Below are 16,528 nucleotides of genomic sequence, written 5' to 3' on the forward strand. Positions count from 1 at the left end.
ATGAGTTTCCGGGTGAAAAAGGCTTACAATTGGATTGAAAATAGACTGAAGCGCTGCGAAATGGAATCGACGCCATTCAACGCCCGTTATTATGTCGATAAAAGGAAATTCTGTGGTGTAGATTCATTGAACAATCTAATGAAAAGACCTACAGTAAGATCTTTACTCGCACGTTCGATACTGAGTCAATATAGCGATTCTTCGACAGTTTCCAGCGAAGATGATTCATCAGACTGGTCAGATGATTCAGAAACGGGTGGCAGCCTACATTCACCCTCTAGCATATATTTCCATCCAAAAGGCTTGGGTGTCCTCAAGATGAACGGTAGATTATCAGCGAGCAACCATTCGTCGGTGAACTCTGCATACGTGGATGGGCTTGGCGATTCTGTAACTTCATGCACTCCGAGTACAATAACTAATATGGGTCGCAATGATGCCAGTATTCCTATTAATTCGAAAATAGAAGTAAGACCTATTAACACAATCAGTGGAAATTTAATTAAGGATATCAAAGTGAACATCAAGTCACCGTTCCTTCCGAGCCATGAAGAATTCGACAGCCGGACCTTTATACTAGCAACGGATTCCGACATGGAGTTCAATGATGACGCTGTGGTTGATTTACTGAACACTTGTAATAATGATCTCCGAGTCGGTGGTGCTTGTGGCCACACATATCCCATCGGCGAGAAGAATCGCCCAATTGTATGGTTCCAAATGTTTGAATATATCAAAGGTTGGTTTTTCTTTTTCTCTAATGTTGTTTACATAACACTTAGTATTTTGTATAAACAATCAATAAAAACTATATTAAATATCAAGCGACATAATTTGAATAGGTCTTGACGATAAAAGGCTGGATATTGCCCGATGAAATGGCGTGCTTACGCAATGTGAAATTACGTAATATATGCTACGCATTGTTGAAAAACAACCACGTTACTGAAACGCGTGTAGCAGTGTTTTGAGACGTTTATTCTTATTTCGATATAAAAAATATATACACATATGTATATATGTATTCAATAGGGTGGTAGGTAGGGAGATAGGTCGATGTGTATGTGTTTAGTTAGGCTTCCTCTGAAATTCACCTTGTGTGATTGTGTAAATTAATTTTAGCCAAGCGCGATATATCCGACAGCAATTGATGCATAAATAAAGTTTACGTTTTTCTAGTTTTACTAAATCTTGAATGACAATCATATATGTAAGTACTTGAGTCAATGACTGCCAATATTAAAAATCAAATAGATGATACATCAAAGTGTAACCAATCTCTCTTACTCTACCGAATCGTTAGTACACCTCTGAAGATGTTCTCTATGTAAAATCTAGGTGAATTATGCCCGGCTTATCTATATTCAGATTTTCTGTTTAGAATGTCGCAGATACAAGTATAAATAGGAATGAAATGTATATGTAGTCTGGAAATCGGCCGAAAACGAGCCTATAGCCATTCTACACGGATTATAGCTTGAACAACTCAAACACACACACACACACACACACACACACAACACACACACACACACACACACACACACACACACACACACATACACACATACAGATACACACGCAAAGACGCACAGACACACAGACATACAGATATACACATACTCAGACATACGCAAAGGTCCACACACTCTCTCACACGCACCCACATACACACACAGACACACACGCACAAACACGCGTGTTTGTGTGAGTTATGCAATGAGCAAAAACAAAAGACGAGAAAATGAGAAGGACAACATTTAACAAAAGTGTTATTAGTTTACAGCTTAAAAGGAAAGGAAAGTATCTTTTACGTTTCGAATGCAAGTCCTTCATTAAAAATAAAAAGCGACAGAAAAGAAAGAATGGGAAAGATGGATGAGGAGGGGGAAGAGTGACGAGAGAGAAAGAAACGAAAGAAAAAAGAATATATACATATACAGATAGTTAATTTACCTTGTACTTTTAGATGTACGACGGTTATAGGTGAGTTTAAAGTTTCATTATCCATTCTACTTCCCGTACAGTTGTGTGGTTATTACTGTATTCAGAAGTATTACTGGTTATGATATACGAGGGACGTTCAATAAGTAATGCCCCTGACCCACTTGCAGTTGTTTGATCTAGCTGAAATTTTGCATGTGCAATTTTTTATATCTCTATAGAGTACGTGATAAATTACAGCTCTGAACTAATTGTGGTTTCTGATTTACATGTGTTTGAACTGAGTCAAGTGTGAAATGGAGCCTGTTGAGTGTCGAGCAGTGATCCGGTTTTTGTATTTGAAAGGACGCACACCACGGGAGACTTTTGATGAAATGAAAGTAACTTATGGTGATGATGCCCCATCATATGACCTTGTAAAACGCTGGTATCGGGAATTCAAACATGGTCGGAACTCTGTGGAAACAGCTCCCAGATCTGGTCGCCCCGCTTCTGCCGTTGATGAGGCATCTGTCCGTCAAGTTGAGGCTGTCATGTTGGAAGATCGACGCATAATTATTCGCCAAATAGCCCATGAGGTCAAGATTAGTACCGGGTCTGTGGAAACTATCATTCATGACCATTTGCATATGCAAAAGGTGTCTGCCAGATGGATTCCCAGGTTGCTCACGCCTTTCCAGAAGCAAGAACGCGTCGAGTGCTCGAGGATGAATTTGGAGATGTGCCAAGAAGATGAGTCAAAATTTTTCAAAAGACTGATTACACAGGATGAAACCTGGGTCCATCACGATGATCCAGAGACCAAAGCCCAGTCAATGCAGTGGAAGCACCGTGACTCACCCCCTCCAAAGAAGGCAAGGGTGCAGCCCTCCGCTGGCAAGGTCATGCTCACAGTCTTCTGGGACCAGGACGGAGTAGTGATGACAGATTTCCTGGCAAAGGGTACCACAATTACAGGAGCCTATTATGCTTCACTTTTGAGGAAATTAAGAGAAGTTATCAAAATCAAGAGGCGGGGCAAGATCAGCAAAGGCATCCTTCTCCTGCAGGACAACGCTCCGGTCCACAACTCGCTTGTCGCCAGATCAGAAGCACAGGCGTATGGCTATGAACTCCTCCCCCATTCCCCTACTTTCCTGACTTTCCACCCTCTGATTTTCCCCTCTTCCCAGTCATGAAGTTGTTTTTGAAAAGAAAGCGTTTCCCAGATGATGCAGCCTTGATTTCTGAAGTCACGTTCAGGTTGGAGAACCAAGCTGGGGTCTTCTACAAAAACGGTCTCCAGAGCTGCATCAAACAATGGGAGAAATGCGTAACTCTGGGTGGTTCCTATGTAGAAAAAGACTAATAACTGTGCCAAGTTTCGTTGCTCTACTGCTATGGGAAGTGGGTTAGGGGCATTACTTATTGAACGCCCCTCGTACAAGCCAAATGTATGAGAAATTATGATAATTGTGATAATTTATAATTTCTCGGGTAGATAGATAGAGGGATAGAGCGAGAGAGAGAAAAAGAGAGAATGACATGACTCACTGAGTTGTAACATCATCACTTCATGATGTCATCCTCACGTGATATGTTTAGACGTATCACATCAGGAAGTGATCTATCATAACATAATCTGTATTCGGTCGCTGCAAGCTAAGAAAATATATGTTAGTTATAATACTGTTGTTACTTACTGCCGTTACCATCACATACTGTACCTATTTACAGCGTGTTAGATTTATCTTTAACCGAACATTATATACAGACTTAGTGCTGTGTGGTTGAGCCTCGGACTTTACAAAGCTATTGACCAGTCTTGGTTCACTCCAAGATCCAATGGCACCGGTTACCCGGTTTCTATGACGTACAAGTGACCAATCTCATATTTCCGATGAACAGGACACCAGTCCGTGGCAGTGTTCTCCGTTTACTTCTGAGTGAATTGGAGCAACGCGAAATGAAGTGTTTGCCCCAGAACACAACGCATCACCTGAAATCGAAACCATGATCTTGCGACTGTGAGTGCAACAGGCTATAAGCATTCACATCTTGAAAATTTAACATATTTTTCATATACACAGTATATTTACTGTCTTTTTTCGTTTGTATTTAAAAATTTTGTTCCTTTTTTAAAGATTTCTGGATGACAAAGACTGCTCAGAATATTATTGGGTCGGTGATGTGTTGCCCAGGATGTTTCAGTCTGTATAGAATCACTGCGCTCTATAATTTATTGGACGATTATTCTCAAGAAAGTATGGAACCGATGGATGTACTTATCAAAGACACAGGTACGGCGCCAATTATTTCGATATTTCATTCTGCGTATATTAGTTGGTTCGCTCGTTTATTATTTAATATATTTCCGCTCTCAGTGAGATGGCGTAAATTCTGGCTTTTATGGTTCTGAGTTCAAATAAAGTCAAGGTTAACTTCGCTTCCGGGGTTAATAAAATTTAGTTCAAGAAACCTCTTCCTCCAAATTCGTAGCCGTGCTTCGTACCCAGGATCCATGACAGTTTATACATGGGGGAATTATCCGTAGTGAAATGGAAAAAAAGTATTTTATTCGTTTCACTTCACGTAATTTAGACAATACAGTATTCAAAGTCAGTTGGTCTAATGCACAGTTTAACAAAGATATCAAAGACCCAACATTTGATTCCTGGATTCGTTTTAACAATGTTAAATGAAGCCTTTTCACCTGTTTCTTCCGTCAATTACTTTTTCTGAAACATTTTGATCCCCAGATGTTTAGAATAAGTAGCAACCACACCAACCTCGCCCATCTCGACGAATCCATAAAGAGTTCACAGACCATAACCCTCTTCCTTTTGTGTGTGTCCTCTGGTGTGAATGAATAACCAATGCCAACCAGTTGGGATTCCTAGTACGACTTGAACAAAATTTGGCTCGCGAGACCTCCGTTCAGGTAATCGTCCTGAGTCCCCATTTCCCCTTTATACGCAAACCCATTGCAAGGTTACCCATTTAGAGTTGCGAGAACTGGAGCAGAGCGCAATGAAGGCTTTTCTTCAAGAATACAACTCACAGCCGGTCTGAAACTCGAAACTGTGACCTCGTGATGGTAAGTGCAATACCCTAACCGCTAGGCCACGAGATTTTGTGCGCCATCCGTCTCTTGGTATAATCTCTTGGATTATGAACTGGTATTGGAAGAAAGGGCTGGTCTACAGACAAAGTTGATATTGTCAGTAGGGCACTAACATATATTTGTAGATTGAACTGATGGGGCCGCACCACCAATTCTTTTACGGAAACCGAGCAAGGATCGGTCTATCATCTTCATTCTTTTCTCTCTTTCTCTCACTCTCTCTCTTTTACCATATATCTCTCTCTCACTCCACAAATCTCTTTTTCTGTGGGCATTTCTTTCCATCCATCTATCTGTTTGTTATACAACTACCCATCCACCCATCCAACCATCCATCCATTTGTTTATACAACTACTCATCTATCCATCCGTCTGTCCCTCCCTCCATCTATCTATCTATCTATCTATCTATCTATCTATCTATCTATCTATCTATCTATCTATCTATCTATCTATCTATCTATCTATCTATCTATCTATCTCCCTCTTTCTCTTTGGGTTACTGACTGACTGACTGACTCACTCACTCACCCACTCACTCACTCACTCACTCACTCACTCCTCACTCACTCACTCACTCACTCACCCACTCACCTACTCCTTCCCTCCCTTACTCACTCCCTCCCTCCCTCCCTCACTCCCTCCCTCCCTCCCTAACTCACTCACTCACTCACACACTCACTCACTCTCTCTCTCTCTCTCTCTCTCTCTCTCTCTCTCTCTCTCTGAGCATTCCATCAAACTGTCCCTTATCAGTGAACCTCTTGCATTTAGATACGTTTGTTCTAAACTTCCTCACTTATTTTCTGGCTTTCAGTCTGAAACCCTCATTTCATCCGTTCTGAGTTTCTCCTCATAAGTCTCAAGTTACTCTGCCGGTTAAATAAATGGGAATGTGTATCATATATGATGAATGGGCGCCAGGGAGAGGTGTCCTGCATCACATGCCATACACAGGACAAACAAAGGCTAATAGTTTTCTCGAAATCTGTTTATTTTTCTTATGTCTTTTTCATATTTTTGTACTTTATGTCTCTTTACTTTTTAAGGCGAGGATCGATGGATGTGTACTCTTATGATGATGAGAGGCTGGAAATTAAAATTTTGTACGTTCGCTGTGAACACGACTTACTGTCCATGTAAATTGGAGGAGTTCTTGAAACAACGACGACGCTGGATGTTATCGGATATGGCCAATACATTCCTAGTAATGCAGCAACTTCCTCGACTAGTGCGATACAATGCTTGCTTTACGGTCTTGTACATCATCTACCTTATTCAGTTGTTCACCATGGTTGTCCTTCTCCAGGTAAATATATCTTCTTTTATTGCTTCTGTCTTCGGACTGCGGCCATGCAGGGCCATCACATCGAAGGGTTTTAGTTGAACAAATCAGCACCAGTACATTTTTTTAAAGTCTTCTACTTATTCTATCCGCCTATTCGTTGCCTAAAGGCTTGGCTATGGGGTCGAAAACAAGCCAATATTGGTTGTCTAGATTTGGGGCCACAAACATAAACACAAAGATACACACATATCCGCATATATATATATATATATGTGTGTGTGTGTGTGTGTGTGTGTGTGTCTGTGTGTCTGTGTGTACAAAGAGAGAAAGGGGGAGAGAGAGGTAAATAAATAATATATACACGTCGGGCTTCCACACAGTTTCCGCCTACCAAATCCACTACCAAGGTATTGGTCGGCTTGGGGTTTTAAAAGTCACTTGTCCAATGTACCTCGCAAGAATATCGGAACCGAAACCATGTGGATACAAAGTCAGCATCTTGAGCAAAGGCCATACATACAGACAGGCAGGCGCTCGAGTAGGCGGGCTGGTGCACAGGCGGACCAATGGATGGATAGATGGATGTCGCTGATATATCAACACTAATATCAACAACACTATGTGGTGTTGATATGTAACCAACAGTCACCCAATCAGCAGTAAGCATCCTGAACTTCCTCCAGTCGGTCGCCTGAGCCTGACAAGGTAGGTTCGTTTGATGAGCCTGCTAAACCTTAAGTTACTTGGAACGGAACCAAACTGTTAAATAATACAGAGGTTGTCCCAGAATTAGGTCTCTATTGCAATATATAAATTAATTCTGAAATAGATAGTGAATTCTAGGGTACCCTGTATATGTCCATACCTACACATGCGCGGGCGCATGTACGTGGGCGTGCGGGTGCGCATGTATAGGTATGGACATGCTCGCTTACGCGAATACTATGAATATTTTTACCCCCTTACCATTACTCCCTACACTCACTTAGCGGTTATTCAAATAGCTCTTTAGTCTTAATAACGGTCAATCATACAGTAATTTCCCTTTGTTTAATGGTCATTTTCATAGCATTTTTTCGATGGCCGGATAACTGAAGAGATGGCGGCGTGGGTTTCCGCCCCGACATCCGAAACTCAGAGTTCTATCATGGGTACCGAATAATTGTTACATATTATATTTACAGATAAATTCCTCTATTTACATAATATCGAGGTCTCATTCACTGTTTTGTTGTCATACCATTTCTATCAATATATATATAAACATATATGTGTGTGTGTGTGTGTGTGCGTGTGGGTGTATGTGTGTATATGTGTGTGTGTGTATATATATATATATGTCCTTACCTTCGAAACACACTTTGAATCGAACCAGGGACAGCTGATGAAGGGGAATTTTCCTTGTTTGTTGTCTGTACTCTATTTTTCCGTTGTTTAAAAAAAGTCCGTTTCCTTGTTTGATTTTATGTCTCGTCTCTCGTTGTGTTCTACGTTTATTTGTGGTGTCCTGTACTCATATATATATATATATATATATATATATATAATATATATATATATATATATATAATATATATATATATTATATATATGCATGAATATATACATGTAGATGTAAGTATGTACATATATGTATGTATATATGCATATTTTTTTTTACTTGTTTCAGTCATTTGACTGCGGCCATGTTGGAGCACCGCCTTTAATCGAGCAATTCATTGTAAGCTCAGTACTTATTCTATCGGGCTCTTTTGCCGAACCGCTAAGTGACGGGGACATAAACACACCAGCATCGGTTGTCAAGCAATGCTAGGGGACAAACACAAACATACACGCACACACACATATATATATACATATATACGACGGGCTTCTTTCAGTTTCCATCTACCAAATCCACTCACAAGGCTTTGGTCATCCCGAGGCTATAGTAGAATACACTGGCCCAAGGTGCCACGCAGTGGGACTGAACCGGAACCATGTGGTTGGTAAACAAGCTACTTACCACACAGCCACTCCTGCGCCTACATATATTTTATTTTTTTATTATATTACTATATGACCGAACATACGCGTTATTTCTCTTCTCCAAGTTTATATATATATATATATATATTATATATATATATATATATATATATATATATATAGCTACTGTATATGCATATTTCGATTTTTATGTTAAGAACATGCATAGACTGAACGTGTGATAATACTTGCTTCAATCGAATTTTCTTTTGATTTGATACAAGCATGAAGACCGGACTTGCACATTTTGTCTTAAATATATAACGATTTATGGAAGTTGTGTATCATGTACACACACACACACACACACACACGTAATTCTCTCCCTCACCTCCGCTTGCATACATTCTTATTTATAATGACAGAGAGCCGACAACTGATGAAGGGTCGTTCTTTATGTTACTTGTCCCGTTTTCCAATTGTTTCTCTCGCTGTTTGCGTATTGAACTCATTTGTTTTCGTGTTTCATGTTGTTTACTGTTGGTGACGTCCTGTACCCATATATGCATGTTTGGCTGCGGTGATGCTGGAGCACCGTTTTTAGTCGAGCAAATCGACTCCAGAGCTTATTCTTTGGAAGCCTAGTAATTATTCTAGCGGTCTCTTTTGCTGAACCGCTAATTTACGGGGACGTAAGCACCCCCAAACGGTTGTCAAGCGATGTTGGGTGGGGGACAAACACAGACATACAAACCTATAAACACACAGACATACAAACCTATAAACACACAGACATAACCATATATATACACATATACGATGGGCTTCTTCTAATTTCCGTCTACCAAATCCACTGACACGGCTTTGGTCGGCCCGAAGCTATAGTAGAAGATACTTGCCCAAGGTACCACGCAGTGGGACTGAACCTAGGACCATGTGGTTGGTAAGCAAGCTACTTATCACACAGCCACTCTTGTGCCTATATACCACACAGCCACTCCTGCGCCTACTTACCACACAGTCACTCCTGCACCTACTTACCACACAGCCACTCCTGCGCCTACTTACCACACAGCCACTCCTGAGCCTACTTACTACACAGCCGCTCCTGCTCATACTTATCACACAGCCACTCCTGCGCCTACTTAACACACAGCCACTCCTGCGCCTACTTAACACACAGCCACTCCTGCGCCTACTTACCACACAGCCACTCCTACGCATACTTACCACACAGCCACTCCTGCGCCTACTTACCACACAGCCAATCCTGCGCCTACTTATCACACAGCCACTCCTGCGCCTACTTACCACATAGCCACTCCTACGCATACTTACCACATAGCCACTCCTGCGTCTACTTACCACACAGCCAATCCTGCGCCTACTTATCACACAGCCACTCCTGCGCCTACTTACCACACAGCCGCTCCTGCATCTAAGCTTATAAAAATATCATTATTATTATTATTATTTACAGGATTTTAAAACTCGACACCGCTTAACAAAACCATTTGCACCGAAAAATACATATATAAATATCATAGTACATTCGATCTGGTACATGGAGTTTCATCAGAGTGAATACAAATGCATAAAATAAAATAGAATAAACGAAGGGAAGAGGGAAGAGGGAAGAAGAAAGAACAGGGCCTCGAGATGATAGCAGAAAGCTTAGTATATCAGAATCATACCATCTTGCTGCGTGGAGCTTGAATTCGTTAGGTAAAAGAGTGAAGTAGCAGTGATGTAGGGAAATATTTATGGGCTATCTCTTTATAAAGGGGAAACCAGGTCTGTAAATAGTAGTGAAATAAAACTAGTACTAAAATAAAAAGGGGAATTCCCAACATGTTTAGAAAAAGAATAGTACTTATGATTTCGTAAATAGGGCTAATTAATATCTATCCAAAAACAAAACCGTAGAGTTCTTATAATAGTGTACTTACTGAAATATTCTAGAGACCACCACCTGTTGTCCGTAATAGAATTAACCAAAGTCCATTCATCTCTACAACTGGTCAGTTATATTTAAACCAAGGGCAAAGTTAAGACCCTTACAGGGGTAGACGTAAATAAGGAAGAAAACGAACCAGTAAATAAAGGGTGTGGGGGAGAAGACTGCGACATAAGTGACACGAGGCTGCTTATGCCCTTCTACAACATCTCAACATAACATAAATAAAAATAAAAAGATAAATACTATCAGCCAAAACGACAGAAATTTTTTTTACAGTTAAGGAGAGACAGCTTATAGGAGAGGTGCATACAAGTAGAAGTTACAAAATATAATGCTGAATCTGACATTCTAAGTTGCCAGCAAAATTCCAAGTAGTGGTAATATGAGACGAACAAGTAAATGTCTACACGTTCCTAAGTATATTCTACCTCATACGCATACGAGAGGGCAAAAGTACAAAACCCACAAACATATAAGCGATTAAAAATTAAATCACTTGCGAATTACTACCATGGTTACAAACTCCAGGTCCCACCACAGTTTACTAAATCTTACTTAGATAATGTTATACATTATAACATGTATTATGTTATAATAAAAATTAGATTATTCATATCAATAAACTTATTAATTATATTAACCCTTACTTGGTGTAGCCATAGTGAGTCTACCACTGAATTACGCTTTCATTCAAACACAATAAGCCTAAGTGTACAAATATCTCATGGTATGTCATCTACTGCAGTGCCCAAATACAGACCTATACAATCTAGAGTGGGGAAAGGTAACATTAAATTCTTAAATTTGGGGAGAAAACGATAAGGGAAGAAAACATTGTGTTCTCGCCCTATCGTTTTCTCTCTCATCCTTTCTCTAATTTCTTTTCTCCCCGTCACTGTTTTCTATCTCTCTCCCCCTCCCCCAATTTCTCCTTTACTCTCTATCTCATTGCTCACACGTAACCATCGTCCATCTTTCTTTTCTTTTAGGGTTGTCTTAAAGACTGGACGCATCCTATCTCTCCTATCTTTTACTTTGTCACAAAAATTATTTCTCCAGCGTTCGCTATTTTACTCTCGTTCTGGTCTAACGGCCCTCCATTTTTGTTTTCGCTCGGTTTCCTTATATGCCTCCGCTGTCTCGTTCCCAACTTTGGCCCTCCGTAATTCCCAAATTTTATTTTGGTACTTATGGGAGCAACTGTCTTCGAAGACTCATATTGTCGTTCAGTGCTCGAAATGAGGAGTAGATAGACAAACGACAACTGATGAAAGTGTTGTTCTTATGTTACTTGTTCTGTACCCATATATGCTATAATATATATATATATATATATATAATAAATCTGAAATGCGACAAGTTTGTCTGGTTTTGGCATTGGAACGGGTTAAGTGGCACTAAATGCGCTCGGATTCGAACCAAGGTTTACAGGGACATGTATGTAACAAGAGGCGAGGATGTGAGTGGGCTAGGTTAGAAATCCCTATATCAAAAGCTGTGGTTACTAGGGCAAAACCCCCCACACCTTGACAAGTCTTTGTCGTTTCTCTCTTTCTCATATATGCCTGTTTTCCTCCGTCTCTCTCTCTCTTTCCTCCCTTACCTCCACATTCTCTCTATAAAGACTTTTGACAGCCTCCACTATCTTTCCACCGCCGCCTTCGCCAGCTCTGTCACTCTTGTCCCACATCCCCTCTCTCTCTCTCTCTGTACGTCTGTCTGCACTATCTCTCTATAACTTTCTCTCTATAACGACGTTTAGCAGCTTCGCCGTCTCTCTGTCACTCTTTCTCCCACCACCCCTCTCACTGTATTTTTGTCTCTGTCTATAGAGAGACAGAGTGACAGTAGCAACAGTTTAAATAATCCCGTCTTTTAGAACAGTGAACTATTATCGCCCACCACCATCGCACAATCATAACATATATTATTAATCAGATATATTGTGTTAATGTATATATATATATGTGTGTATATAAATATATACATAATGTATATATATATATATATTATATGTGTGTGTGTGTGTGTGTATATATGAAGTGTATATATTTGTATATATGTGTGTAGATATATATATATATATGTGTAGACATGTATATATAATGCGTATATATGTACATATTTAATGCGTATATATATATATATATATATTAACAATTGAGGATAAAATCTTTAAAAGAAATTATCAGTAGTCAGCGTGAAAAACCTCGTAAGAGAAAAAATCCGTAAATTCTTCCTCTTTGAAAATATTCATTTATATTATATTGAGGGTACTACTATTCGTAGATACCAACACGCTAAGAGGGACCAATGCGGTCAAAACTACTAAAATTAAACAAAATTTTATCGAATGCAAAACTTCAAAACACGTCATTTTAAAAAAAGAATTCAGTTACATATCACATGTGATTTCGCATTTAATGCAGAATATGCATTTCATGTTCATCAGTGCAACAAATATAAGAGAAATATAAGAAATATAAGAGAAAACATAACATTACAAGCTCGATAGCCAACCGTAGAATTCGTCGTAGCATGTACGAATGTTTATCTTTACATATCTATGAAAATGGCGGGCTTATTCGCAATGCATTTCGGTAATAAATTGTCTAGTCGGAATAAAAATTCAGTATTGAACTATTCCGGTGAAAAATATAAATTAACAATTGAGGATAAAATCTTTAAAAGAAATTATCAGTAGTCAGCGTGAAAAACCTCGTAAGAGAAAAAATCCGTAAATTCTTCCTCTTTGAAAATATTCATTTATATTATATTGAGGGTACTACTATTCGTAGATACCAACACGCTAAGAGGGACCAATGCGGTCAAAACTACTAAAAATAAACAAAATATTACCGAATGCAAAACTTCAAAACACATCATTTTAAAAAAATGAGATTTTATCCTCAATTGTTAATTTATATTTTTCACCGGAATAGTTCAATACTGAATTTTTATTCCGACTAGACAATTTATTACCGAAATGCATTGCGAATAAGCCCGCCATTTTCATAGATATGTAAAGATAAACATTCGTACATGCTACGACGAATTCTACGGTTGGCTATCGAGCTTGTAATGTTATGTTTTCTCTTATATTTCTTGAGTTTGTTGCACTGATGAACATGAAATGCATATTCTGCATTAAATGCGAAATCACATGTGATATGTAACTGAATTCTTTTTTAAAATGACGTGTTTTGAAGTTTTGCATTCGGTAAAATTTTGTTTATTTTTAGTAGTTTTGACCGCATTGGTCCCTCTTAGCGTGTTGGTATCTACGAATAGTAGTACCCTCAATATAATATAAATATATATATATATATATATATATATATATATATATATATATATATATATAGATATGATGTGTGCATATGTGATCGGATTCAGCTGAAAATATGCACACCTATGTTAAAAGTGCTAGCGACTTTGCTCAATTGAAAGGCATCGCCTCTAGTGCAAAATTCCTCATCTTTTAAAATGTGGGCCGCGTAAACCCGAATGAAATCGGGTTATAATGCCGAAACAAGTAAAACGATAATAAACTATTTTAATCCCGAGCAAGGCCCGGTATATCTGTCTAATCTATAAAATGAAGAAGGCGGACGTTGATACAATTGGGCTGGAAGGGGATTAAAATTTACAGAAGGGATAACTTGAGGTGAGAAATTGATTGGGAGACGTTTTGGGGCGCTACAGTGGTTGCTTTGGTGTGAAAACTGGGATTTTATTGATTTTGGGGGACACTTGGGAGTCTAGATCGGACACCTTTTGCCCAATTTCAATCAAATTTTCAACATGGTAAAGTGGAAGCAGATTTGTGATTTAAACGCGGAAATCTCATTTTTTATAAATGGCAGAGAGATAGATAGAGAAAGATAAAGAGTAAGAGAAAGCGAGGGATAGTCCGAGAGAAAGGAAGAGTAAGAGAGTGGGAAAATGAGAAAGGAGAGAGAAACAAAGAGGGAGAATGTGGCGATAAGAAACAGAAAGTAACAACCACAACCTCACCCGCGCGTAGAGCGGGTCACCTTAAGCTAGTATATATATATTATTTGATTGAATGTCACGCATTCATTTGCAAGTAAGACAGTTTCTCGCGTTGGGAATACCGGCAGATTCTGGGATTCCGTGTGCAATGCGTGTTTTAACACTCAGTTTACTATTTGGTGATGCTGATGTTATTGTGGGATGCGTGCTTTGGCCTTGGGTTGTTGTGTTTGTTTGGATTGTGTGTCTAGTGCCAGGTAGGTGTGTAAAGATGATGCCAGTACGTGTGCAGAGCCTGTAGCGTAGGGTCATAGATATTTTAGGTTTTTTGTTTCTTTTTAGATTTGTTAGTGTTTTTTAGGTTTTCTATACTACAGTAGGACTGAGGTGGCGATGTGGGTTATATATATATATATATATATATGTATATATAATTATACATATATATATATAATTATATATATGAATATACAAATATATAATTATACATACATACGAACATACATACATACATACATACATACATACATACATACATATATCTATCTATCTATCTATCTATCTATCTATCTATCTATCTATCTATCTATCTATTTACCTATATATATATATATATATATATATATATATATATATATATATATATTATATATATAGATATATATATATATAATTATATATATATAGATATATATATATAATATATATATATATATATATATATTATATATATATATATACATATATATATATTATATATATATATATATATATATATATATATATATATATATATATATATATATACAGCCTGCGAACTAGAAGATAGACAGACAGATCTGACGCAGACTTCGAGTGAAGTGAGCATGTCTTTGATAAGGTCGTGAATAGCGACGAAGAGTTTCTGAAAGTCTTAGCTGCTTAATTGATTAACCAAATCAATCGATTAGTTAATTGGTTAAATGGTTAACCATTTGTCAATAAGAAAATAAATAAATGTATTTATTATTGGCACAATGCCCCTCCCGAAATGCAAGATATTCTAAATTTGTTTTTCTTTGTTCTTTGCAGGTTCCACCATAGTATTAATTGTTGCTGGATTAGACATTGTGTTCGGAACAACTTTTACGATGCCTTCAATCTTAGTCAGTGTTGTACTTTTAGCGTATATGTCCGTCTGTATGTTTACTGACACAAAATTCCAACTCAAAGTCACCACTTTATTAATATTCATATTAGGTACTGCTGTTACATGTGTCTTCATAGGTGGTGTTGCCTATGTTATCATAGACTTTGCGAGAGGTAAGTTATAACTTATGTGCGTCCCTTTCTCGGCCTGTCTGTTCCTCTCTCTCTCTCTCCCTCCCCCCTCTCTTGTACATGTGAGTGTAGACTTAGGGCTAAGTTGCCGTAGAGTCTGTTTGCTGCTCTGGTGATTCCCTATTGCTTACTTTGCTGTTACATATTGAGGAAGCACGAACCACACAACTCCAAATTCAGCCCGATTCCAGATTAACTGTTTTAATTCAAAGCAAAACAAAAAATTACTTTTTTTTATCAGCACAAAGACGCTATAATGGATGGGTGTCGCATTTTACTTAATTACTTGCCTCAGTTAATCAGCAACTTTTGTATTTTTCAATGACTCTTGAGATAAGTATGAACTGGATAAATTTTTGCTCCATGCACAGGACCAGTTATTTTCTGCAAGTTGGAATCAATGTAGAACGGCTAGGTGGTATTATTTGGTGGATGTTATATAAGCATTCACCACCTCCGCCTGACCATGCAGAAATAGTTTTCTCTGTGACCAATTCTGGGTGGGATTGGTCAATCTGCTCGTCACCTCGTCTCAGTTCTTCTCCGCCTTGAGATCCAGACCAAACCAAACCGCAAGCAAGTTAAGCAGCCCCTCCGACCAGCATGCTACGACGTTATTATTGAAAATGAAACTGGGATATCAGTTAAAGCGAAATCTCAAAGAACCAACCACCACCTTTTCATGGATGATTTGAAGCTTTAGAGCAAGGATGAGGCACAAGCGAATTCATTGGTGAACACGGTCCACGGTTTTAGTGTTGATATTAAGATGGAGTTCGAACTCAAGAAGTGTGGTATAATTAACCTGAAATGAGACAGGTACAGTCCCTGGCAGGGATAGAATTACCAAATAGAGGATTGATTAATCAAGTTGAAAAGGAAGATTATAAATACTTTGGTATTCTAGGAGACAGAACAACTGAGAAAAGAATATTTCCGAAAACTAAGA

The 16,528-nt window shown here is 38.5% G+C and overlaps 2 protein-coding genes across 2 annotated transcripts in view; both read left to right on the forward strand.

Annotated features, from left to right (window-relative positions):
* On the forward strand, positions 1–15,342 carry LOC115231246 (chitin synthase chs-1-like). Its single transcript, XM_036500001.1, has 4 exons — positions 1–739; positions 4,068–4,223; positions 6,097–6,356; positions 15,331–15,342. The coding sequence occupies exons 1-4, from the start codon at positions 1–3 to the stop codon at positions 15,340–15,342; spliced, it is 1,167 nt and encodes a 388-aa protein (XP_036355894.1).
* Positions 15,334–16,528, forward strand: part of LOC118760849 — a 13,035-nt gene continuing 11,840 nt past the window's right edge. Inside the window, exon 1 of the mRNA XM_036500002.1 lies at positions 15,334–15,561. Within this exon, the coding sequence (XP_036355895.1) occupies positions 15,390–15,561 (172 nt within the window). The 5' untranslated portion in view covers positions 15,334–15,389. The remainder of the gene's footprint in view (positions 15,562–16,528) is intronic.

The sequence above is a fragment of the Octopus sinensis genome, unplaced genomic scaffold (genome assembly GCF_006345805.1).
Source record: "Octopus sinensis unplaced genomic scaffold, ASM634580v1 Contig17957, whole genome shotgun sequence".
NCBI lineage: Eukaryota > Metazoa > Mollusca > Cephalopoda > Octopoda > Octopodidae > Octopus > Octopus sinensis.

Excerpts from the sequence above, each read along its gene's own strand:
- LOC115231246 (XM_036500001.1), top strand. The coding sequence starts at position 1 with ATGAGTTTCCGGGTGAAAAAGGCTTACAATTGGATTGAAAATAGACTG. Across the intron at positions 740-4,067 it reads AATGTTTGAATATATCAAAG|ATTTCTGGATGACAAAGACT; the intron begins GTTGGTTTTTCT and ends CCTTTTTTAAAG. Across the intron at positions 4,224-6,096 it reads TGTACTTATCAAAGACACAG|GCGAGGATCGATGGATGTGT; the intron begins GTACGGCGCCAA and ends TTACTTTTTAAG.